General features: G+C 41.4%; 1 protein-coding gene and 1 pseudogene across 2 annotated transcripts in view; both read right to left on the reverse strand.

Moving 5' to 3' along the window:
• Window positions 1-26,233, reverse strand: part of RNF220 (ring finger protein 220) — a 388,384-nt gene that overhangs the window by 126,244 nt on the left and 235,907 nt on the right. For both annotated transcript variants that reach the window (XM_087719790.1, XM_087719789.1), the window contains exon 4: window positions 15,262-15,391. In XM_087719790.1, coding sequence (XP_087575916.1) covers window positions 15,262-15,391 — 130 coding nt within the window. The remainder of the gene's footprint in view (window positions 1-15,261; window positions 15,392-26,233) is intronic.
• Window positions 25,151-26,013, reverse strand: LOC106550914 (ras-related protein Rab-10 pseudogene; annotated as a pseudogene).

The raw sequence follows: 26,233 nt of genomic DNA on the forward strand, positions 1-26,233 counted from the left end.
AAGTAAACTAACGTTTATAAATTCACAAAAAGCTACCCTACAGCAGCAGATAATTGGATTTTCATTTACTATGAGCTAAAAATAAATTTTGGAAAGATTTTTAAAAAGCAGTTCTCAGTACTCAGTGACTGAGGAAACTAAATGTCTATCATCTAGGCCAGGGATTGGCAACTTAAACACTCAAAGAGCCACAAAGGCCCTATCTGGAAACTCCCGTTTAATTCTGGAGCTGACCAGAAATCCAGTTGCCTCACCATAGAGTCTCCTCCTAGCATGGCATCCTTTTTCCTCTTCCTATCCTAACCGAAGGCTCTACCAATTGTGGAGCCAACAGGCAACAGGGAGCCACAGTAGAGGGATGAGAGAGCCACATGCGGCTCCAGAGCCGCAGGTTGCTGACCCCTGATCTAGGCATCTCTTCAATAGGAGGAATTGCAGTTCCTGTTGAAACAAATTAACTTCAATTCAGGTAAATGATTTGGTCATAGTGTAAATGGCAATCCCTTGTCTTTATTAACACCCTAACAAAGAGCCTGCATATCAGGATAACTTGCATTTTGTATTGGTAAACAGTTTAAAATACTTTCTTTATGAACTAAGGATAAGCAGAGATTTTCTGTCTGTATGCAGCAACTTTAGGACAGAACTCCATGAAGCAATTATTCACATTAAGATCAACTCAGTGCTGAAATACATTTTTTGCCTCTTTTTATAGACCAAACATGCTATGAGCTGAACTCTTTCATTCTCAGGAAATGAAAAGATGGGAACAGAAAAATATGATGCCAGTCAACTCAAGATAAGATAGTAGCCAGAAGGAAGATTAATGTGGATATATATCTTAATCCCCAGCTCTGCCTTTAATGGCTCATAAGAATTCATATAATTTATCCTTAAAGGAATTTTAAAAAGACACAGAAATATTTTCCTAGACATTCAGGTGCCCAAGCTATCCTTCTGCTCATGCTTAAAGCACTTGTGTTGGATCGGGTAAAGGAGGTACAAAATGCTAAGTGAACAACAGCTCTTTATTACAAATCAAGTAAACATCCGGCTGGAGAATGGTCAGGCAGCATCCCTTTTAAGGGGATCTGTCAGACCTCTCAGCCAATGAGACTCACCCTCTGTTCCCGCTGGAACAGAGGACCTTGATGGAAACCTCTTGCAGCCAGTCAGGGGGGGGGGATATCTAACACCCCTCCCCTCTATGGATGGAACATTCTAACTGATGATGTAGTCACGCAGGTAGGCGGGCCTTTGTGTAGTTCTGCCTGACCTGGGCAGTTCAGTCCGGGTATTTCCTTCGCGCAGGTTGGACAGACCTGTTGCTCCTGCAGATCCGCCTGGTGGAACCTCCTGGAACTTTTCACAGGCCACGGCTGGAGCTTCTGGGGATGACTCTCTAGGAGCTCACTGTGGGCCTGCGACGAAGTAAGATAAGTCATCCGACATTCTCGGGTCTTCTCTAGGATTGTTAGTTTGTGTGTGGCTTCTTTCAATTTGTGTAGGAGTTATGTTTGGTTGTCTGAGTGTTGAGTTAGCCAAACAGCTATTGGTCAATATGCCTTTTCCAATTTCTACCATCCTCGAGTCTTACTGATCGCAGACCGGTAATGCCAATTATAGTTGCGGGAATCCATAACGTTCCCCCGGTGTAATTGTGTGCATAGACTGAATCTCCTTATGTTGAACGACCCGACTTTGCTCGTGGAGTCAGGGGGTGTTGAGCTGGAATAATTTGGGTATAGCCGGTCTAGGTGAGACCTAAGGCGGCGGCCCATGAGGAGTTCAGCTGGGCTTCTTCCAGTGGAGCACTGGGTGTGATGTGTTGTATGAGTAACTAGTGATCAATTCGTGTCTGCCAATCGCCTGGGCCCATCCTGTTGAAGGCTTCTTTTGCGGATCTTACCATTCATTCTGCCTGGCCATTGGAGGCCGGATGGAACTGCGCAACCAGGGCATGTCTGATTCCCTGAGCTGCTAGAAATGTTTTGAATCTCATGGCCATGAATTGAGGCCCGTTGTCGGAGAATAATACATCGGGGAACCCATGTGTGGCGAAAAATTTCCGTAGTACCTTGATGACCGATTCCGCTGTAGTGGAATTCATCAGGGCTACTTCTAACCATTTGGAAAATGTGTCCACGACTATAAAGAAGGTTTAACCATGAACTGGCCCAGCGAAATCAATGTGTATTCTGGACCATGGTGCTTGCGGGCACTCCCATTCCTTGGCGGGCGCTTCTGGGGGAGCAGGTCTGGACTCCCGACAGGGTGTGCATGTGGCTACCCATTCTTGTATGTCCTTATCCATGTTAGGCCACCAAATAAAACTCCTTGCTAGAGACTTCATTTTAACAATCCGCGGGTGCCCTACATGCAGTGCTTCTAGGACTGCTATCCACAATTGTTTGGGAATGACTACCCTGTCCCCTCACAACAAACAACTGTTAATAACTGATCATCCCACTTAGAAAACTACATTTTGAATTCAGACCCAACAGGGTCTCCATACCCAGTTCAAAATTTGTTTTATTATGGGGTCACTGGAGGAGACGGGTCCGGAGTCCAGGCAGTCAATAAGGAGGACCAACGTCTCGGGGGTGGGGTCAGTGAGAAGTTCGGGCAATGGGCAGCGGCTTAAAGCATCTGCATGCCCTAACGTGGTGCCCAGTCGATGGATGAGGCGGTAGGAATAGGCTGCCAGGAATATTGTCCATCTGGTCATCCGGGGAGATAGTGACACCGGGGTGGAGCAGTCCCTAGCCAACAGTCCTAACAACGGTTTGTGGTCTGTGACCAGTTCGAAATCTCTGCCATATAGGTACTCATGGAATCTTTTCACTCCTGCTATTGCAGCCAGAGCCTCGCGGTCCAGCTGGCTGTAGTTGCGCTCAGCAGCGGATAATGTCCTGGAGTAAAAGGCAATGGGAGCTTCGGTACCATTTGGCATGCGGTGGCTAAGGACTGCGCCAACACTGAAAGGGGAGGCATCACAGGTCAGCACTAGAGGTAGGGTCTGACTATATTGAACTAGGAACGAGTCTGCTGATAAGAGTCTTTTTACAGCGGCGAATGCGGTGGCCTCGGTTTTGCCCCAGGACCACTTCACGTTTTTTGCTAGGAGATGGTGCAGTGGTTCAGCAACTGTTGCTTTCTGTTTGAGAAAGACGCTGTAGAAGTTAAGGAGCCCGAGGAATGCCTGTAGCTCGGTCTGATTAATTGCTTTAATTTTTTGTGCGGTTGGGTGAATCCCAGACCCATCGATCATGTACCCTAGAAATTCGACTTTTGATACATTGATTTTACATTTTTCTTTTTTGAAACAGAGGCCCTAGTCTTTGATTCTAGTCAGCACTGTTCTTACGTGTTTTAAAAGTTGTGCTTAATTTTCGGCCGATACCAGAATGTCGTCAAAATAGGGGATGACTCCTGGTATCCCCTGCAAAAGTCATTCCATGACGCTTTGGAACAGTCCAGGTGCAATACTAACGCCGAATTGTAGGCGGTTGCATTTGAATGCACCCTTGTGCATCACAATGGTTTGTGCCTCGGTGATAGTACCATCTAGTGGCAACTGCTGGTATAACTGCGCCATATCTAGTTTAGCGAAAAAATTTCCCGGGCTGAGGGAATGTAATAGGTGCTGTACAACGGGTACAGGATAAACGCTTTGTTGTAATGCTTTATTAATTGTGCATTTATAGTCAGCGCAGGTGCGTACAGACCCGTCAGATTTGACAGGTGTTACAATTGGCGTCTCCCAGCGTGCATGATCGACTGGTTCGAGCATGCCCTGGCTCACGAGTTTATCTACTTCTTTGTCAATTTTTGGCCAGAGAGCAAAAAGTACTCTCCTGAGCTTTAGCCTAATCGGGGCTATTGCTGGGTCTAAGCTAAAGGAAATGGGGGTTCCTTTGTACTCACCCAGACCTGTGCCGAAGACATCCTCAGACTCCTTAAAGATGGCTTCAGCGGTGGTTTTGGCGGCGGCTTCCGTATCCTCTTCTATGGAGTTGACTCTGGTCACTTCCATTCCCAGGGCTTGGAACCAATCAAGCCCCAGTAGGCTCTGCAGGTCATCCCTGACCACTGTCATGGGGAGCTTTTTGCAAATTTTCTTGTGGCGTGCCCGGAAGGTGCCTTGGCCCACGATGGGGACCAGGTTCCCCTGGTAATCGCGTAGGCAGACATCGGGGCTTCTGAGATGTCTCTTTTGTATCTTCGGGATCGTTTGTTTCAGTACTGACCATGGGATTATGGTCAGTGATGACCCGGTGTCGATCTCCATTTCGCATGGAGAGTCCTCGATGAGAACAGTGACTTTCAGCTTTTTTGGGTGAATGCTGTCCGGATATGTCTAACCGGAACAGTGACATTCAGCTATTTTGTGCATCCCAGGTGACTTCACATGGCGGAAGTGAGGTTGGCGATTCTATCGTCGTTCTCTGAACCCCGTGGATACTTCTGCCAAGCCCCTGGTTTGGGTCGCTGATTGCAGTTTGAGCCCCTCTTGGGCTGTCCTGCGATTGCAGGAAAATCGCTGCGATACACCTTGGTGATGTGCCCTTTCCGCTTGCATTGCTTGCAAATGGCGTTGCGGAAACGGCAGGATGATCGGACGTGATCTCCTCCACAGCTGACACAGGGCAAACTTTGGGAATTGAATTTCCGCACCGGCTTTGTTCGGCTACTGCGCATGTGGTAGCTGTCTTCCTCCTCGCTCTCAGAGCTCTTGAGCTCTGTGGTCTCACTGTTGACGCTGGTACTTTTCTGTGCGTCCAGTGGCGCGCTGTGGCGCTGGATGGTCTCCATGGATTGGGTTGCTGATTCAGATGCTCTGGCTTCATCTAGTGTGATCTGTAGGGAGAGATTGGATCTGGCCAGAAGCCTTGTCTGCAGATTTAAATCTCGCACCCTCAATATTACATGATCAAGAATCAGATCGTCTAGTTCGCGGAACTCACAGTAGGCTGCGACTTTTCGGAGAGCTGCCATGTATTCATTGATCGATTCACCCTCCTTCTGGTTCTGTATATTGAACTGGTACCAGTGAACGTATTTAGATGGCTTTGGCGCGTAGTGGGTCTTCAGCATTTGTTGTAGCACAGACCAGGATACGGCTTGCAGAGGGGTTGGTTCTGAAAGATTTTTCGCCATCTCGAATACTTCGCAGCTGCAGTAGCCTAAGAATAAATTCTTTTACCGAACTTCTGGAACACCTGTGAGGTCGTTTGCTTCCAGGAAGCACTTGAATCGCAGCATGTACGATTCCCAGTGTTCGGTAACTGGGTGGGGAGTGCATGGCCCTCCTGAGTCTCTCTGGGTGTTCAGCGATGGCTAGCTCAATGCCTCACTGAATGCTCCGGGCTGGATGTACTTGCAAGGATTCATTATTTTTGTTTGCAAGGCTTTGCTCTCTTTGTTTGCCTAATTGCCTTCCAATCCCACCTTCGGCGCCAGTGTTGGATCAGGTAAAGGAGGCACAAAAAAGCTAAGTGAACAATAGCTCTTTATTACAGGTCAAGTAAACATCCAGCTAGGGAACGGTCAGGCAGCATCCCCTTTTAAGGGGATCTGTCAGACCTCTCAGCCAATGAGACTCACCTTGGACCTTGGTGGAAACCTCTTGCAGCCAGTCAGCCGGGGGGGGGGGATATCTAACAACTTCCCTGTTTAGCAGGGTATTTGGCCTCACCTTTATTATCTAATTAGTCCAATCATATGATGCATTTTTCATCAGCCAAATAGCTCACGATCACTGGCACATTTAAAATTATAGCCTTTATTAACCTTTTTATATATAGAGGAAACAGAAGCCAGGTGAGTTGCCAGATTCATTTAACATCATAAGCAAGCATGGTGTAGAGCTTGAGCTTATGCAATCTGAGGATTAGTTCATGCTCTACCACATTTAGAGCCTCAGTCAGAAAATGTGATCTAGCTTTATACTTCCATTGAATACACACACACACACATGTATACGAATACATATACATATATGATGTCTCTCATACATACACTACTGACAGAGTGATCACTACACCTATCATTCTGTATATTCATCTTTCTGTATCTGCCTACTATTCTATCTTGTCTTTTATTTGCTATCCTCCTAGCTTCATATTGTCCACAAATTTGATAATTATATTTTCTAATCCTTCATCCAAATAATTTTTAAAAGTGTAGTTGAGCATAAATTCTAATAAGGAGCCTATGATATGGCATTTGATACTTTTAAGCAGCATTGTAACCATCTAATAGTACTACTGTCCAGCCTGTATTTAAAGATCTTATTTTCTTTTCTAGAATCCCCACCCTTCTGAAGTCAAGGTACACTGGGTCCATAACATTCCTAAACCAAGCACTATCAAAAAAGAATATCATGCTATTTTGGCATGACTTATTGTTGCTAAACCTATGTTGACTTGTGTCAAAACAAAGCATTTTCCCCCAAATACAAACTGACTGCTTAATAATCTGTTTGAGTTTTGCCTCAGCATCAAACTGTTCGGGCTGTAATGATTTTGTTTCTCTTTCTTAAAGAGAGAAACAAGATTTGCCCTTCTCTAATAGAGCAATTCTTGGCCCTCTCTTATATGACAACCTTTCAGAAACATGAAAGGTCCTATTATATTTCCCTCTTCTCAAGTCTAAACACATCCACTTTCTTCAGTCTCTCTTGGGTTTTAGTCTCCTGGTCATCCTAGTTGCCCTTCCTTGAACCTGATCCGGTGTTTCTGATCTTTCGTAAAATATTGTGCATTTTAACAAAATAGTTTCTATCCAATGCAGAATATAATGGAAGCATCATTTCCTGTGATTTGGAATCTATACTGTTCATGAGCCAAAACACGTCTTTTTTGTATCTATCTCACGGTGCTGACTCATTTTTGGCTTGAGGTACACTACCATTCCAAAATCTTCACAATATGTTTTGGTACACTATATTATCACTAATCCCTCATCTATAACTATGCATTTTGTTTTTCTTAAATAAGTTTGTGTTGTCTAGTAAATTTCATTCTGTTATTTTCAATCCACTTTTCTAATGTAGCGAGATGATTTTGTAATTTGTCTTCTACAGTATTTGGTATCATTTGGTGTCATCTACAAATATAATACAAAAGGAGAAGAAGAATCCTGAAGGAAAAGAATCTTATGAAGTAACTGACAGAAATCTCAGTGCAAAGCTTCAATACATGCTAACACTGGGTAACTGACCATTTACAAAATAACCTTGCAGTACTTACAGTAAGTGAGGCTGTAACTCGAAAAGAGAAAAACTGCGCTGCATGCAAGGGGAAACACAGAAAAAATGCCCTTTCCAAGGCCCTTTCAGTGACAACAATAAAAAAAATTCCACTCCCATAGAATTTATCATACACCCATTACGATGTTAATTGGCAAGACCCAGGAATCAATTAATTCACAAAAAACAATTAAAAATTAAGACAAATTAGGATGTTTCAAGCAAAGCCAAATTCCATTAATTGATTTATCTTTTTCTATAGGGATATAAAGTATTAAAATACTTTCTAAAATTAAAAGCTAATCTTAAAATAATAATAATTACAACTCCCCCCCCCTTTTTTTAAAAAAATGCTTGTGTTGTTGAAAATCTGGTTGCCCTTGAGTGTCTTTGGTGAAGCACAGGAGGCCTGTCATCAGCAGGACTGGGCTGAAGACAGATAAAAAAGTATCGACCAGTCGGACACACAGCTTCTGCTTTATTGATCAGGCGGGAATTTAACTTGCTGTGCATATCCACAGTGTCAGCAAGGGCCACAGGCGAAATTAAAAGTACTTGGCTTGGAGATGTCGCCATGATATCAAGGGAGGGTGGGGGAGGTGGAATGGAAGGAGAGGGAAGAAAGGGAAGGATGAGCATTTTTAAAAAGCAGACGAGAAAAAAAATAAAAGAGAAATTGATGAGAAAACGGTTACTGGATGAAGGGAGATGGGGGGCCACCTGGGTTTAATTCTCACTGAATGTAATGTTAGCTAATCACTGTCTCTCAATGCCTAGTTAGTTGTGAAGTTGCTTTTAAGATGAGATGATATATGTACCATGTATTTTAATGAGTTTTGTAGAAGAAGAAAATCTAAATATCTCTAATCTAACTCTTGCAAAACTCAGTAAAACCTAACTATTGCTTGCTTTGGAGGCCTCTGAACTACCTGGTTAGTTTATAACCTAGGAGATCAAGGCATGTGACAATAGAAGTTATATGTATTTTATGCACTTCATTTATCTTTTCAGAGAGTTGGTATAGTCTGAATATTTTTTGGAAGTTGGCCTGTCTGAAGGATTTTGAAATGTACAGTTCTCAGTAGGAACAGTTAATTATTGAATAATCCAGATAATTCTGTTACACTGCTTATAGGCTGCTTATAAGCTAAATCTTAATGATCAACATAGTTAAGGAGAGCAAAAATACTACATTTTTTTCCAAATTGGATGGATCTTATCCCATTATGAGCCTGGTGGAATGCAATATGTCTGCTTTTCTTCTATCTGTTATGTTCTGGCAGTAGCAATGAAACAGGCTGCTGACCATATAATGCAAAAAGAAAGAAGGCAGGGGAATATTACATACTGGATATGGATCAAAAATTGAATCTTCTGAGCAAAATATGGAGAAATAACAAACATAACCCTACATTTATACATTAAAACACATTCCTAAGAGAGAGAAAAATATTTTGAATACGTAGGCACTTTCCCTTTCAAGAAGGAAATAATTAAAATTCTATTTTCTTTTAAAACATATTTTATGTAACTTGTACAGCATATGGATGTATTGTATTTACTGACTAAATGATTTATTGCGGCTATAGCTGCCTCTTTGCCAAGGAAATTTACAATATAATGCAACAACAAATAAAAGTGAGAGATGACAAAACAGCAGATGAGCAGATTCATTGGTAATCCTTCAAAAAATGATGACATAAAGATCTGGTCTAGCTTTCATTTCTTCTGCCTTGGCAAATGATATGTAGGAAGGGCAGCAGAGTGAAAAAATGTTTTATCCTCTTTCCTGATTCAGAAGTGTATTGGATAACTAGTTCCATTGGTGATCTAGACTTTTTTTAGATTACCCTATCTTCGTGAGTACAAACTATGAAATATAGTATTTTATTCTTAATGGAACCCATCTCAGATCCTGACTATCTTGCCAACCAATGCCAGGTGCTCATGTGCAAAGATACAAATGTAATATACAAATGTTTGTATTCTGCATATTAGAAGCTTGAGAGGCTATTTCCAATTAATTGTTTAGTTTAGGAGAGCCAATATCTGTGGCACAATGGTTGTTAGGAAAGAAGGCAAAAGACGACTTTAGGGATATTTCAAAACTAGGATCCTATTAATGGTTGTTTTTTTTTTCCAATCAAGATACTGAGTTTTTGGAGAGGGCATTTCTATTCCCAAATCACTTTGCCCTAGACCAGTAATTGCTTTATTCCCAAATCCTATTCCAGGCTTCTACGAGGCACAAGCTGCAACTTGGCATTCTGTGGGTTTGAGTAGAAGGGTGGGAAGGGAAAAGGCTGCATGCAAATTTCATTTCTGAGCCACTGGTGCTGTTTCAAGTGCCAGGAGCCTCGGAGCCCCTTCTCAGCATTACATATGTAACAGCCTCATTGAACTTGACATGTCAAATTCAGGCCATTTGTACAAAATCTCCCTTTAATAATACCGTTTCATTTCACTCAAATGAGACTTGAATGCATGTAAAATGGAAAAGGATATTTAAGCGCTAACATTAGGCAGATGTCTTGCCAGAGGCCGATTGAATATATGAGATTTTGAAGTGGTTAACACGATTTCGCTGCTCCCTCTTAGAATATGTCACCTGCTGGGCGATTTCACCCCCACCTTTTTTCCTTTTTAAGTGAAGGATATAAATTGAAAGAAAACAAAACTACAAACTTCAGCTTGGAGGCGATTAACTCCATCTATGCTGGTATGTTCTTTTTAAAAAAATAAACAAGCTTCCATCTTTTATATACAAGGCTGTTTAGGAATCTGTATGAAAGTACCAGCAAAATCTGGAGGCAAGGTAGGTGATAGAAATGTTATTAAGAAGGGTGAGATGAACTCTTTCAAAATCATATAATTCAACCTTGTCTACTGGCAAGATTTCTGCAGATTAAACCATTGCTAGTAAAAGACTATTGAAAAGAAAGCCTGGGTGTATAGGTAAAACTATTGCAATACTTAATTAATGAATTCAAGCTTCAATAGGCAATAGCACTCTTCTGTTCTATTTCTACACAATTTATTAGCCATCTCAACCCCTGAAGCAACTCTAAGCAGAATAAAAGAATAAAGGTTAAAAATCAAAACATAAAAAGGAAATTTCTCTGAATATGTGAAAGAACAATAATATTGAATAAAAAATAGCTTCTTGCCTTCCTGGCATTGAGACAATTGGATGTTGTCTCTCATTTAACAAAATAACGTATTACAAAACTATTCCTGTACTTGAACATTGAATGGATCACTGCTAATTTAGCAGGTAAGTAAAAAAAAACAAAAACGATCTACTTAACATCAAAGGAGTTGATACTACAAGCCAACATTAGCTGCAGCTGAATTTATTTTTCCCAAGTAAAGAAGATACTGCTATTTAAGTAGAGAAATCAATTGTCCTGGGATAGAGTCCAAGTAATGACCAATTTGAAAATAAAAGTGAGTTGACTGAAACAGAACAAACCCAGTTACAATCAGGGTCTCTTTAGGACACAATCATATTCTAAATGCCAAGGGATGATCTGAAGACATAACAGCACAGCCTCCTTACTGCCACTAAGTAGACAAGGGCCCAATCAGAACCTAGAAAACACCCAGAACCCTTGAGCTCAATGATGGAGGAAGATGCACAATATAAATAAAACAAGCAAATAAATATAATGTAAACTGAAGCAAAATTATAATCTCTGTAATGTTGAAAATTTCATTGAGAAACAGATAAAACACTGAATGCCAACAACAAGGATGCATGGCTGTAACTCCAGTGCTTTATTGATGTAAATAAAGATTGTATGCTCAGGATTATTACCTTTAAATCTCTTTGGCTAGGTAAATGAACTTTCAGAAGCAATAAACTATGGCACAGCCAGTCCTTTCATGGACCTCAAGTCAAACGCTTGTGACCACATCCAAATCGCTCACAATTGCTATGATCACGGTGCCCAATGATGCTGAATGCATAATATGGGTTGGGACAACATTCTCTGATAGAATATTTCTCCTCCTCTTCTTCCTCCCACATATTAATCCAAGCAAAGCAAGAACCTCCCTGTTCCATATTACTAAATAGTAACTGCTGGCCATTTTGGTTACAACTAGATACAGTAGCGATGTTGTGTTGGACTAGGAGTAGGATGACATGGGTGCAAGTCCATTCTTAGCCATCAAAACTCCCTGGGTAACTGGGTCGGTCGTTCTCTACTTCAGTCCAACCTATTTCATAGGATTGTTGCAATGGGGAAAATGACAAAAAGAGGAGCAGTATATGCCACTTTTACCTCATGAACAAAAGGTAGATATTCATCCACTAAAGCAGTGGGTCTCAACCTTCCTAATGCTGTGACCCTTTAATACAGTTCCTCATGTGGTGACCCCCAAACATAAAATTATTTTATGTTTTCCGTATTTTTTCGAAAATATGTGTTTTCCGATGGTCTTAGGCGACCCTGTGAAAGGGTCGTTCGACCCCCAAAGGGGTCCTGACCCACAGGTTGAGAACCATTGCACTAAAGAATTAAATGCATTTGTAAGTTTTATTTGCTTATTGGAGAGCTTTTCTTTTTTCTTTTTTTCCAATATGGGTTGCTTATATTCTTTTTTGTACATAGCTAAAGAGATTTAAAGGCTGGAAGGATAGTACCATCATCTTGATTATGAAAAACAACATTTTGTTCTTTTGCCAGCAGGATACATGCTACCCCTGGAAGGTTCAGGAATAGGAACATGTTCATCTGTCAGTGCAGAATCCCCCATTCCCAGGAATCCCAAAACACTCTGAAATTTAAAGCTGTTTGTTCCTATTGCCAGGTTAGGGCCGGGTCTGCCAGAAGGCCGATGATTAGCCCCTGGGGCCTGATTGATACATGAGGCCGAAGGCTATCTATTGCAGCAGGGTAGGAGTCATTACTTAATAATTAATAAAGGCTCTGCTATTGCTCTTCCACATGCATACAGCCAGAATAGTCAAGGGCTGGGAGTAAGCTTTCTCCCCCTTTTAACTGCCGTGATTATTTAAAGGAGTAATGCCATTCTTTTTCATTTGTCAGCTGGCCCACAATGGCTCTTGTCAGCCTTTATGATTTAGCGTTTCCTTTCCTTTCCCATTAAGTACTATTCCTCCCCCCCCCCCCAGGTATCCAGCTACAGGCTGCTCTCAGCTCTCCTACAAGGCTTGCCTTGCTGTTTCCATAAGCTCTCTGAGGGCTAATTGCTTCTGTTCATTTACACCCATTCATTAATTTGCTGTGGCCCTTTATTAAGTCAGACAGACCCCCAAAACACACTATAAATTATATACACAAGGGAACAGAGTGTTGCATGACTTGTCCCCCCCCCCCCCACACTGTAAGAAATGGCAAGTTTGGGCTCAGTATCAGGGGGAAAAAACAGGCAACAGATGTGAAGCCAATGTAAATTTGCTTTTATGCCTGTACCCGTTAGGACATCTTGTTACTATGGGGTCCTTGGTGCTCTCTGAGCTTGAGGATTTTCTTGCAGACGTTTCACTCCAAACTAGGTAACATCATCAGTGCTGCAAAAAAACCTACCCAGCTCAGAGAACATCCAGGACCCTGCAGTTCAACCTTTAGCAGGAGTGGGTTCCTGCCAGTTCTAACCTCTTCTATAGAAGAGGTTCCACAAATCTACCATGCCGTTTAGAACCGGTTCCAGCTCCCTCCCCCCGCCTGTCCACACCACGCTCACTGATTGGCTGGCTCACCAATCGCCCCGCCCGCCTCTAAGAGTCCTATCTAAACCTTAGTCAAGTTTGAACACCCCTGGGGTTTTTTTTTCTAAAGGGTTAGGGGTGCAAGGGTCTTATAACTTGACAGCTTTAAGACTTGCACACTTCAATGCCAGAGTTCCTGAGCCAATATGACTGGAGGAGGAATTCTGGGAGTTGAAGTCCACAAGTCTTAAAGCTGTCAAGTTTGAACACCCCTGGGTTTCTTTTAAGGGTTAGGGGTGCAAGGGTCTTGTAACTTGACAGCTTTAAGACTTGCGTGCTTCAAATGCCAGAGTTTCTGAGCCAACATTTTGGTTGCTAAGCAAGAGCGTTGTTAAGTGAGTTTTACCACATTTTACAAGTTGGCCACGCCCACCCAGTCACATGACTGCCAAACCTCTCCCACTCGGTCACATGGCCAGCAAGCCACTCCTACGAAGCAGGCCACACCTACAGAAGAGGTTCTAAAAATTTTTTGAAACCCACCGCTGACCTTTAGCTACAAATATTCTCTTCAACTGACACCTTGTTTACCTTGAGAACAGACTTTGGACCAAGTTAAACTCCTTTTCCAAACTCCCCAATGTGATGGTCTTTTTCGGTATTGGGGCTTTTAAAACCTGAAGACTTGCTTACTACTCCCACCTCTCGGATTTCTTTCTTCACCTTTTAATCATGATAGAATTTATTAATAAATGAAATGAATACACTCTCTCTCCCAGGCTGCAATTTTACTGAGACAAGGACAGGAATCTGTTGCAGTGATTTCCCAAATAACTGCTAGCAGTTAAAATGCAATTAATTTTTTTAAAACAGGACTTTTGATATGATAGTGAAAGTAGAAGGCAACTAAAATCCTGCTTCAGAGCATAGAGTAACAAGAAGAGGGCCTCTAACTTTGTATCCAAATGCTTAATCTCTTCTCTACTTTCTTAGTTGTGAGACATCCAAGAAAATGATGCAGTTGTTTATAGGAGTCTATGAAAAAAGTTAACATTAATGTGTTTCTTTTTCTTACTTTATATTAGTTTTTATCTGCCTTCTTTGTGGCCTTTAATAAAAATTATATGTAAGTATGTGCCTAGCCCAAGAAAGGGAAAGCTGGAATGACATGAATTCCTGACCAAGGTTCACAGGAAATATTCCCAAAGACAGAATTTCTAATCTTTCAATGCTAATTCCAAAGCATAAACCAGGATGGAACTACCGTATTTTCACGACCAAAAGCCGCACCGGATTATAAGCCGCAGTATCAATTAACGTTAATTTTTCAAACTTTTTCCACATATAAAGCGCACCGGGTTATAAGCCGCACGTTTCCCGACGCTTCTGGACATCTGTTGCAGTCGCGAGGAGGAGCGGAGAACAGCGTGAAGGTTCTTGGCGCTCCAGGAAGCCCCAAAAGCAGCTGGGGGAGGCGCACGGTTTGGTTTCTCCTCCCTGGACGTCGCAGCAGCAGCCCCAAGCGCACCGATCTCTGTGTTTTTCGCATCGGGGCATGCTCTTGCAGCACACCCCGATGCGAAAAACACAGAGATCGGTGCGCTTGGGGCTGCTGCTGCGACGTCCAGGGAGGAGAAACCAAGCCGTGCGCCTCTCCCAGCTGCTTTCGGGGCTTCCTGGAGCGCCAAGAACCTTCGTGCTGTTCTCCGCACTCTCCTCGGCTCCTCACAACTGCAATAGACGTCCAGAAGCGGCAGGGGCTATCGAGCAGGAAATCCAATCCCCATTAGCCCCAAAAGCCACTTCTGGACATCTATTGCAGTCGCGAGGAGCGGAGGAGAGCGCGAAGGTTCTTGGCGCTCCAGGAAGCCCCGAAAGCAGCTGGGAGATCTTTTTCCACATATAAAGCGCACCGGGTTATAAGCCGCACTGCCGGTTTTGGATCAAATTTTAGGATTTTCAGTGCGGCTTATAGTCGTGAAAATACGGTAATAAGAAGTCAAATATATCTTGAAAGCAGATCTACCATGGAGAGTTGATATACAATTCTCATCAGGCGGCTTGCTGTTAGTTGGCTGATGGAATATCTTACTTTGGTGGATCTTTGGGGCTGAAAAAGTAAGTTCATAAAAAAGAATATGCAAGTGATGTAATAAGAAAAAATATCTCTAACAAATGAAAGGGTTTTACATTCTTTACCATGAGAGAATAGAATATGAAGTGTCGCCTGATTGGCTATAAAAGGAAGACCTTCCGTTTAGTAGATCTAGGGCTAAAGCCCATATGATTCTGTGTGGACAGGACAGGTCAGGAGCAAAGTTGCTGTCCTTACCTGATATTCAGCTGTGTTAACTTCTCCAGCTCCTGCTCCATATGCTCCTGCAGCTCACCTGGGCGAAGCAAAACCTGACAAATAGGGCAGATAGGAGCCTGGCTGTCAAAGAGTGTTGCCTTCTTCTTGCCTGTAGGGAAACGGAGAACAGAGTTTCAAGCATCCAGAGTATTCACTTCCACTGCCTTGTATAATTGCAGGACACAAATATTTATTCACAAAGAAACTTCAGTGTTATTTATTAAGGAGCCAGAGTAATATAGCTGCTACTTATTTTGCATACCAACCTTGTTTTTATTTCAGTAATGCCTTCTACCCTGCTTAGCTAAGATCAACGTGGAACTTCCTGCTTTCCCATTGGTTCTAACTTGCTGTTGTATCTAACCTGAACCCTGGGATTTAAGTTCAGACTAGTGTTTCTTTGAAGTCAAGGTAGGATTATTGACAAGAGATGATAAAGGAAAGATGGGCTAAAGAAAAGTTAAGCATTCCACTATGTAATCTATCTAATACCGTAAAAATAAAAAAGTTAAGTTCAAGAATAGTAACAAATTATTCTTTACATGTGTAGAAACTCATCTCTGGGGACAGAGCACCAAAACATATTGGAGTGGCAAAATGGCATAACCACCCAAAAACAGATTCCATGAACTGCAGGGTGTTATTTTATATACAAGAGTTTTCTAGCAGGAATATAATTCTGTTACAGCATGATGGGAAATATGTGGCTCCTGGCTGATTTCAAAAGCTCTCTATAAGTGATCAATTCCAATTCCCATAAGAGTTAACTGTTCCTTCTCTACTGCTCTATATCAGTTATTCTCAAATGGTCTATTACAATCTCCCCACATTCACCAAGTGCAACCTGCTCACTTATATTCTCACATTCATCTCACTTCCAGTTAGTTGGGACAAAGCTTACTCATTGCCTCACTGCAAGACAGCTGGCCAAATGCTCACTTCAGCCACCAATGAACTACTGATGAAGAGCTTGGAGGTTGGCTAATGCCAGTTATAATCTACACTGGAAAAAGATACATTGGGTTAAATATTAAAGGAGCTATGGGTGTAGTAGATCCCTCTCATGCACATGAAATAAGTTTTGTCTGAAGGCAAGATCCCATCATGCTTTATTCAGAGAAAAGTTTGCAGTAAAAAAGCCTCCTATTTGCAGTTCAGTCCTGAAGCAAGGTGTGACAGTTGTAAATTTGATCAAATAACATTTTTCAGCACATGCCTTTTCAACATGCCAAGAAGAAATAAGCAGTGTATACTGAAGTCTGCTTCTTAAGCAGTAAATAAATACTTGAGTTTTTTTAAAATATATTTTCTTCTTAATTGTGTTCTGATGGTCTTAAAAATAACTTGAAGGGAGGGGTATCTTTTACTAATGTGAGTGATCCCCTGCTTTTCCTCAATGTTTATCCAGTGGTTTATGACTGCAGAAAACGGTCCAAACCAAAGAAGATGTCAAAGAAAATGTATGCTTATATAAGAGAGAATGAAAAATGTCATAAGAAAAGCAAGTATTCATGTAATTTATTTGCCACCTCAATTAAATTTGTATCCATATCCACTTTTGGCTATGGTTCTTTCTATTGCTTGCTTCATCTGTACAGGAATATGACCTTTGAAACAAAACACAATTGCTCACCTTAGCTTTACAGGAATACTAAATATATACCATTATGCATATTCATGCAATGCAAAAAAAAATATGCATACGACTTTGCTGTAAGTAGAAAGTTAATTTTGTCCAAAATAGCTTTGAAAGTGACAATGTCTAATAACAGTATATTTTACTCAGCAGCAATAATCTAAACTTTCAACCTGTAAACCCCATTGATCACTCTAGTTGAAACCAACCTTAAAAAAAAGATTAATGTTCTCTATCCTGTTGAATTGAATGTGAAAATTAAGTCATATAGTTTGAATTAAGGCACCTCATTCCAGTTCACTGTGGAGAGGAACAGTAAGAAGCAGAGCTGAGGACTTAAGATGTCCAATTTCTTTTCTGGAAGCTTCTTGAATTCTATGAAAGGTTTGAAGTGATTAATAAAATATACATGATGTTTAGAAAAAAAATACTACTCATACTTGCACTGCTCAAACACTCAAGCATACGTAATTTATATATTCTTGCTATCCTAATCTAAAGGTAGTCCTTGACTTATGACTGGTCATTTAGCAATCATCTGAAGTTACAGTGCAGTTACTTGGAGAGTACTTACAATCCAGATTATATGTTCTGATAATTGCTCCCCCTGCGGCCATGATATTTCAATTAGGGTGTTTGCAACCAGGCTTCATTTACAATTGTTTGCAATACCCCATTTTATAATAATAAAATATTAGAATATTCATGATTGGGAGAGACATGGTAACAAGGTTAGCCACTGAATAGGTATAGCAACTAAGTCAGCCAATAGGAGCTTAAACAGATCTGAGTCTGTGATGAGAATCAAAACTGAAACTACTCTGTCTGCTTTGAACTCTGAAATGACACTAACTGTTCTCTTCTGCTTGTGTTTTGCTTGTAACTTCTACCACGTTGAAAGAATCTACTATTGGTATTATACGTTTATTCATTTGTTATTATATATATAAAGAAGTTAATGAATCCAGCTGAATCAGTTATCTGTTGTGTGCTTTCTACATTTGATTTTTCTGTAACATTGGTTTGCTTAACAACTGAGGATTTGCTTAACTGCAGTGATTCACTTAACAACTGGCGCAAAAAAGGTTGTAAAATCAGGTTAGTCATGTGACTTACTCCTTTTATGACTTTCATAAATTATGGCCATGATGGGCAGACTCCATTAAGATCGAGGATTATCAGTATGTGATGAATTGCTGCTAGATATTTACCTTGATTGTATGTTTCTTCTGAGAAAAACATTAACCAATAAAACTGATAAAACAAAAAATGCAATTCAAGGTGCTGGTTGTCACCTTTAAATTCCTTTATGGTTCAGGATCAAGTTACCTGAAGGACTGACCCTCTTTTCCCAAGAGTCTCTACCCACCTGGTTCAATCTAGCTGACTGAACATGCTGCAGCTCCTGTCAGTCAAAAAGTGTTGCTGGCAGGGACTAAAAGATATCCCTTTTCTGCAGAAGCCCCTGCTCTGTGGAATAATCTCCCCTTGAGAATCAGAACGGCCCCAAGCCTGTTGGCCTTTCATAAGGATTTAAAAACTTGGCTGTGTTTCTGAGCAGGACCACTGAATCTGTTAAGGGCCCTGCTTCTTGGCTTTATGTTAACTGGTTGACTATCTCAGCTGCTGTACATATGTATTTTGGATGTTTTTATTGTTTTTAAATACTTTCCCCTGTTTTTATAGTTTGGGAATCATAAGCCACCTGGGGTCATTGATTGAGATGAAGTTGAGTAAATAAATGGGAGGCACTGTTTTGCAGTGGTTCTCCTCCTACCTCTCGGACAGGTCGCAGTCGGTGTTGGTCGGGGGGCAGAGATCGTCCCTGAGGCCCCTAAAATATGGGGTGCCGCAGGGTTCGGTCTTATCCCCCCTACTATTTAACATATACATGAAACCGCTGGGCGAGATCATTCGGAGGCACGGGATAAAATACCATCAATATGCGGACGATACGCAATTGTATCTGTCCACCCCGTGCCAACTCAATGAAGCGGTGGACGTGATGAGCCGGGGGCTTGAGGCCGTTAAGAACTGGATGAGCGCTAACAAACTGGTACTCAACCCGGACAAGACCGAGTGGCTGTTGTGTTTCCCTCCCAACAATTTGGCTAATGTTCCATCTATCAGGTTGGGGGGTCAAATTTTATACCCCTCAGATAGGGTTCGTAACTTAGGAGTCCTCCTGGATCCACAGCTGACTCTCGACCATCATCTGTCGGCTGTGACCAGGGGGGCATTTGCCCAGGTTCGCCTGGTCCGCCAGTTACGACCCTACCTGAATTGGGAGGCTCTCACAACAGTCACTCGAGCCCTTGTGATCTCTAGGCTGGAATACTGCAATGTGCTCTACATGGGGCTGCCCTTGAAGTGCATCCGGCGGCTGCAGTTAGTTCAGAATGCGGCCGCGCGAGTGATAGTGGGCGCACCGCGGTTCGCCCACATAACACCCATCCTCCGCGAGCTGCACTGGCTACCTGTTGATCTCCGGGTGCGCTTCAGGGTCCTGTTGACCATCTTTAAAGCCCTTCATGGTAGTGGATCTGAGTACTTGAGAGACCGCCTTCTGCCGATTACCTCCCTCCGACCGATAAGATCGCACAGACTGGGCCTCCTCCGAATCCCATCCGCCAGTCAATGTCGACTGGCGACTACACGGAGGAGAGCCTTTTCTGTTGCAGCTCCGACCCTGTGGAACGATCTCCCCATTGAGATACGCACCCTCACCACCGTCCAGGTCTTCCGCGCAGCCCTTAAGACCTGGCTATCCCAACAGGCCTGGGGATAAGTTTCTAAATTGCCCCACCCGAATGTTGAATGTTGAATGCAAGTTGTGTTTTTATTACTTTATTTATTTTGTTCACATATTGTTTGTTTTGAGTTACACCCCCTCCCTAATGATTGTAAGCCGCCCTGAGTCCCCTCAGGGAAAAGGGCGGCCTATAAATCCAAATAAAATACCAAAAAAAATACCAAAAATAAATAAAGTCCCATTTCTGAACTGAAGAAATGAGTGGATTTTGTAATATTTTGAATCATTTCTGAAATACATCACTGTTCTAACATAGCAGAATTGAAATATGTAGACTTAGGTGCCTACAATTAAAAATCTCTTTGTTGTAAATGCAACAAACAACGTTAAAGCATGTAATAAATCCACGAAGAGCCACAAGGCCATTCGTCAGTTCCATTGTTGTGTTAGTTGCTGTGGTCATCAGAGGGTGCTGCAAACACAATTCTTATAAATGTCTGGAAGGGAGAATACTTTATAGTTTGTTACTGACATCTATTTTGGAGCGCTCCTACTGGATTATTTATATATTAGACATGGATTAAATTGGTTAAATCTGTACAAGAGGCAATAATGCACCAATAAAGCAGATTGTGTGCAATGTGGCTTTCCAATCAAAAGCCCAAATGTGCCATTTTATGACCGGAAGCTAGCAAAAATGCAGAGCCCAGTTAAATGAATCCCCTTAAAAGGAGTAGTCTTTCCCCAAGGGAGAAAATGTTGGCACAAATACTTTGCTTGGGTATACCCAAGGGGTGCAAAGAGAAGTGTTGTAAAGAAAGAACAGCTGTTGTTAATATCCTTTAACATGAACAACAGGAAAGTAAATCTGGAAATAAGCTGCCTTTTGCTAGCAATTATCTAATTAGGATGTCATACCTACCTCCATGCATATTGTACATTTTAAATTCAAGACCCCCTGCTTTAGGTTTCTCCCTTTACTGTCAACCTATCCGCTATCTTTTCCTTTAATATTGATGAGAGGATCTACGATTGTTCTTTCCCTGCTCCATAGCTCCAAAGGGGATGGGAATACTGAGTTCTAGGAAGAAGCAGGAAGATATCTTAGATCAGGATGAAAGCCCCATCCCACAATTTTCCTTTTGAAATTCAAGCACCATTCTTTTTCAAAGCAATGGGGGAGGAGACAAAAGAGAGTTCCCTAAAGTCAGATCCCCCCTCATATACACCTGCTTTTTACTCCTGGCCAGTATACAAGAAACCTGAGGAAGGTAAGTAGCCTGTTTTCATTGCTCTCTGTGACTCTCTCAGACCCTTCAGAGTGTTGTTGCTTTTCAATCACAGCCAGAGCAAAACAATCCTCCCACTTTGACTGGAAGGTGAACAGCCCGAACTTCCTCTTGGAGCGTTTCCACTTTTGTGTGGTCAACGTCCAAAATAACCTAAGAAAGTCCCCCACTGCTACTATATATAACCATACTCCCCATTTGTGTAACAATACTGGTGTCTGAGCTCTCCCTCCTAAAACAAACACACAGCCTTTGAGCAAACGGGAAATCCTGCTGGATCCCTGCTGCAGTCTGGATGCCTGGACAGATAAACATGCAGAGCGATCTTACTGTCTCCTTCCCACAGCACTGCTAGGAAAGCTTCTCTGGGTTGCGTTGCTATCCATCACCACTAGATGTGATCTTGAGCTGCCACAGCCCACATGAATAACTCAATTCTGTTTGGTGGCTTCGTTTAGTTTCTGCTCCATCTTCTTCTAGTGAAAAATCTTGTTTTTCCAGCTTTGACTCTTTTAAAGTGAATGTGTATCCTAAGAAGGGCAATTTGCCATTGAAACATACATATGTACGTGTATACCCAGACTTAAAAGTAGAACAAACCCCATGCAAGTCAAATATTTACAGTTTGTTACCAAACTACACATTTACTTTTAACTTGCAGACAGCAGGGGGCACTATTAAAACAAAGCTAGTTGCAATTAGTGAAGGCTTAACTGAAACAGTAACCCATTAAAATGCCTGTCATTTGCCAATCTTAGATCTAAATAGACTTTAGGATCATTTAATTTATGTGACACAGAGAGAAAAAGACAGCGGTTCACTCAGTGGAGGAAACAAGATCCATTTCAATATTATACCCCTAACGCCATAGTACTAAAAATCATCCTGATCCAAAATGTAATCAGCTCTGCATCAAGACACCTCACAAAGAAGCCACTGGGAGTACTTTTCCACATCTTCCCAAATTATGTCTGCTAAGGGCTCTGGTGAAAATCAGAAAAAGCAGCTGAGAATATGATGCCCGGCAACTAGCCCCACTGCCTGATCTGTGCCAAGTCTGTGTCTACCACCTCACCGTGAGCTCCCACACCGCTCCATCTTAGCCAAGGCTGCATCCTCCAAACAGCCCCTTTCAAGTTTTGTTTTTTGGGCAGCTGTGTTTGTGTTTGCTTGGCCTCTGTGCCTGCCCTTCCCTTCTCTCTGGCCCCTTGTAACTCAGCAGGGTTTGTCTTCAGTGTTTACCCTCCTTGGCACTGCTGTCTGTCCCCTGCAGTCTTGGCTTGCTAATGCTGCAGAGATGAAAAGGGCCATCCACATCCCTCTCTTGTGCGTGCAGACTTCCCTGGGCTCTAAAGAAACGTTTCCGTCTAAGGGTTTGAAACTAAATATTTCCTGTTCAGAAAGGGCCAGGGGTGGGGTGGGGAGAGAAAACATTGACACAGACATCACAAAATCAGTCCTGTGAAATGAAATATCTTCACACATCAGCCCTGGGTAGATCTGTACAACAGGAAAACACACCTAGTATTCTCTCCTCTTAGCCTGTGAACTCAACAGTTTTGTCACCTCCCCAGGAATTACCTCTGGGCATGTTCACACATTTAGGTTGAATAAGGATAGTTGTAAGGTTGTAACCTGATTCAATGGTCTTTTTGTCCTTTTTACTTCGGCTGCCAACCAAAAATCTGGAGATTCCAGAATTCCCCTCACAATAAAATTGTTCCTTGGGAAAGGATAAAAGGAGATATTCTAGCAATGCCCTGTGGCAGTATATGCCAAAAGAATTTGAGTGGTCACAACTACTTTTTTATTTCTATTGTGGGATATGATTTCTGAGAATTTGACATGCAAATGTACTGCAAAAAAAAAGGGTAAAGGGCACCTGAGGCTTATCCATTTTCAAATTAAACTCAGCATTGAAAGAGGGATGAGCAGCACCCCCCTCCCCCCCCAAAAAGAGACTCATTTCTGAATTCACTGAAGAGTCAGTTTTCCAGTGTGGAGTAAATTCTCAGCAATGAAGAGTTTGAATAGAAGTATGCTATTTAAAGGCAATGTGTAGCACTAGGCTTAGAACAAATGTGTACTAAAACGGCACTCTTATTTCATGCACATACATAATCAACTTAGACACCACACTATAATGCAAACATTGTACAAAACTCTCTTATTATGATGTCTTGTTCTCGCATAACAATGTTATAATGTGGATTTAATGCAATGTGTTGTTCATTTAGTGTGATATATTCATTAAAGTTTGTTAATCATGTGGATTTTTCTTTGGGAATTAAACCAAAGAAGTAACTACATTATTAATTAACATTATGATTGTGAGTAAGGATGTTGTAAAACTTCTTGTCTGTCTGTCTGTCTGTCTGTCTAGGGTATGTGTGTGTGTAGCCCTTTCATATATAGTTTTCTTGTATTACTTTTAAATTATTTTCTTTTTTCTATTAGGTTATGTTTCATTACTATTCTCTTTGTTCTGTTTTATTAAATAATGGGGAAAAACACTAAAAAACACTAAAAACACGTCTCTCTTTTTAAGATGCAAATATTTACCGGGGCGCTTTCCACTTTCTGCCACATCAAGATCTATGAAGGAACACTGCAATTTTCATGTTTAAGGAAATAATCTGTCATGTTCAGATACAGATGAAAAGGCAGGGCTTCAGGACAAGGGCACTATGCTTCATGATTTAAAAAAAAAAACAATTTGTAGGTGCTTTGCATCAAAGCGATCTGATCACCAATGTTTTGTAATATACCCTTAATTTTAAGAAACTGTGGCTGCATTCCAGTCAAGCAGTAAAGCAAATCAATTTAACTCCCAGGTTCACATTTCATAAGTGCCTGTCAGACCTACTAAACCCAATCAAATAATTTACCCTGAATCACCCCGTATAAATGTGTTTCCTACACTCAACTCAGACCTGTTGCTTGAAGTGCAGCTCAGGAGACCGGAAGCAGAAAAAGAACCAAAATGCTGACAAAGCCTCGGGGTCTGTAGTCAAATTCCTCAAGTTTTTATGGAGGTTATTTCTCCTGCTGATGATAGACCCCCCCCCCCTGTTGTTTTTTTCTATATTGATAGCAGAATGATGGGATTATTCGGGCTCCTAGACTTCATAAGTAAGCCTAGCCAAGTTCTGATTAGGCCAGAGACTGAAGAAAAAACGGGTAACAAAATGCTTGGTTGCCTCAACAATGTTCTCTGAACTCTTTTATAGCATATGATAATTCTGTTTGCCATGTCACATCCAAAAGCATAATGCCATGGCTAGATCTCACAATAAAGATAATTGCGTGACAATGAAGAAAAATGCTTCATCCCAAAGAGCTCAGGAAGCGAAAGAGAGATGGTCAATTTTCACTGACTTAAAAGCTGGGTATGCTAGATCACTCATCAAAACAATGACAAGTTAATTATTATCTCATATAATTTAATCAGTTTACATGTAGACACATAAAGTTAAAAAGTATCACAGAAGCTACCTAGCTAAATTCTCCTTTGTAAGGTAAAATAGTATAGGTGTTAAAACCTGTTTCCTCTTTTTTTCAGAGACTCATGATACATCCTGATGAATGGTCCACTGACAAATGCAATATCATGAAAGATTTTTACAATGCTAAATAACATAAAGAAGAGCCCCCAAAGAGATTTCAATAATTTCAAGGTCTGATGAGCTGTACTTCCTCAACCCTCAACTCCTTACAGGATTAATGCAGTACTGTAAAAGATCCCAGCTGGTTGCTTCAAGATTCACTTTGGAATAATCTAGTCAACTCTACAACAGGAAAACAATACATAAGAAAAAAGTAACAGGAATCCTTGTTGGGTTAGCTATTCCCATACTGTTTTACCATTTTCATCCTACATATATGCGATTTAAATGAAATATTCGAACACAAGGTGAAAGGTCACAAAAAATCTTTTATAATTATCATTTAATATTTAGATGTTGGCATGCTGTATCACAAAGTATATCTAAATGTTTATAGAAAAAATGCCTGCAGGCCATAAAAATCCCTGGTGCTTCTATTACCAAGTCTTAGAGAGGCTCCTTTTCCTACTTTTTGTGATAGCCTGCTTAACTTCTAGGCAAAGCAATATGATATGGTTTTAATTCATAGGAATCAGACAGTGAAATTTATGGCATCTATTGAGATACTTTTTTTCCCCGCTCTACATTTTAATGTTAAGACTGGGCTATAATACAACCAGTGTGTGGCATTGAGTTCAGCTGGTACATTAAAAATAACGTCAGACATGATTTTAATACAGTTTGTTTCAAGAAAATTATAGTCAGTGAGCTCTCCCTAACAGAAGAACAAAAGAAAGGTGGAGCCATGTTAAGATGAGGAGAAAAATATTTAAGGTTAAAAATGGGCAAAGTGGTTTATTCTACAGCAAGAAGAGGAGGGGTGATGGGTAGTGCTTGGTGAGAGAAACACATTCAGCAGCACTTGGTCTTCCAGCCTGACACACCACCTCCACTGCTGAGATCTACATTTTCACTGTTGGGCTCGTTTACAGTGGTCTTTCAAAGAATGTCTTCTGCTAACGTGAGGAATGCTTTCTCAATGTTTATATTTGCCTTTGCACTAGTTTCGAAAAACCTAATACCATGCTCCCTTGCAATCTGTTCACCTTTTGCTTTAGGTACCACTCTTTTGTCATCCATATCACATTTGTTTCCTAAAAGCATTATTTTATTACCTAAAAGCTCATCTATGTTTCTAAGCCATTTGCTGATGTTTTCAAAGCTTTTGGCACTGGTGATATCATACACTAGCATGATTCCCATGGCACCTCTATAGTAGGAGGTGGTAATGGTATGGAATCGCTCTTGTCCTCCTGTATCCTATATCTGTAGCTTTATCTTCTTTCCTTGCAATTCAACTGTTTTGATCTTGAAATCTATCCCGATGGTGGAGATGAACGTAGTGTTAAAAGCATCATCGGAGAACCGGAAAAGCACGCAGGTCTTGCTAACACCCAAGTCGCAGATCAGCAGCAGCTTGAAGAACAGGTCGTAGGTTTTCTTCGTCATGCCCCCCCCCCCGCACCATGCGCCACTTCCTCGCCAGGCTCTGCTTAACTTCCACATTGAGATACTTCTTGATTTCCCTCTTAATTCACAGATATTTCCAGAAAGATTAGCCTGATATAAACTATTATCAGAAGCTGGGTAGTATCTTTTTAGTTTCAGGAACCACATATATCAGATTGCACTGAGAAAATATCTATAATTTTTAGACAGTGTTAGACAG

Source organism: Thamnophis sirtalis, unplaced genomic scaffold (assembly GCF_051295495.1).
Source record: "Thamnophis sirtalis isolate CommonGarterSnake01/CBP01778 unplaced genomic scaffold, rThaSir2_p1.2 scaffold_7, whole genome shotgun sequence".
NCBI lineage: Eukaryota > Metazoa > Chordata > Lepidosauria > Squamata > Natricidae > Thamnophis > Thamnophis sirtalis.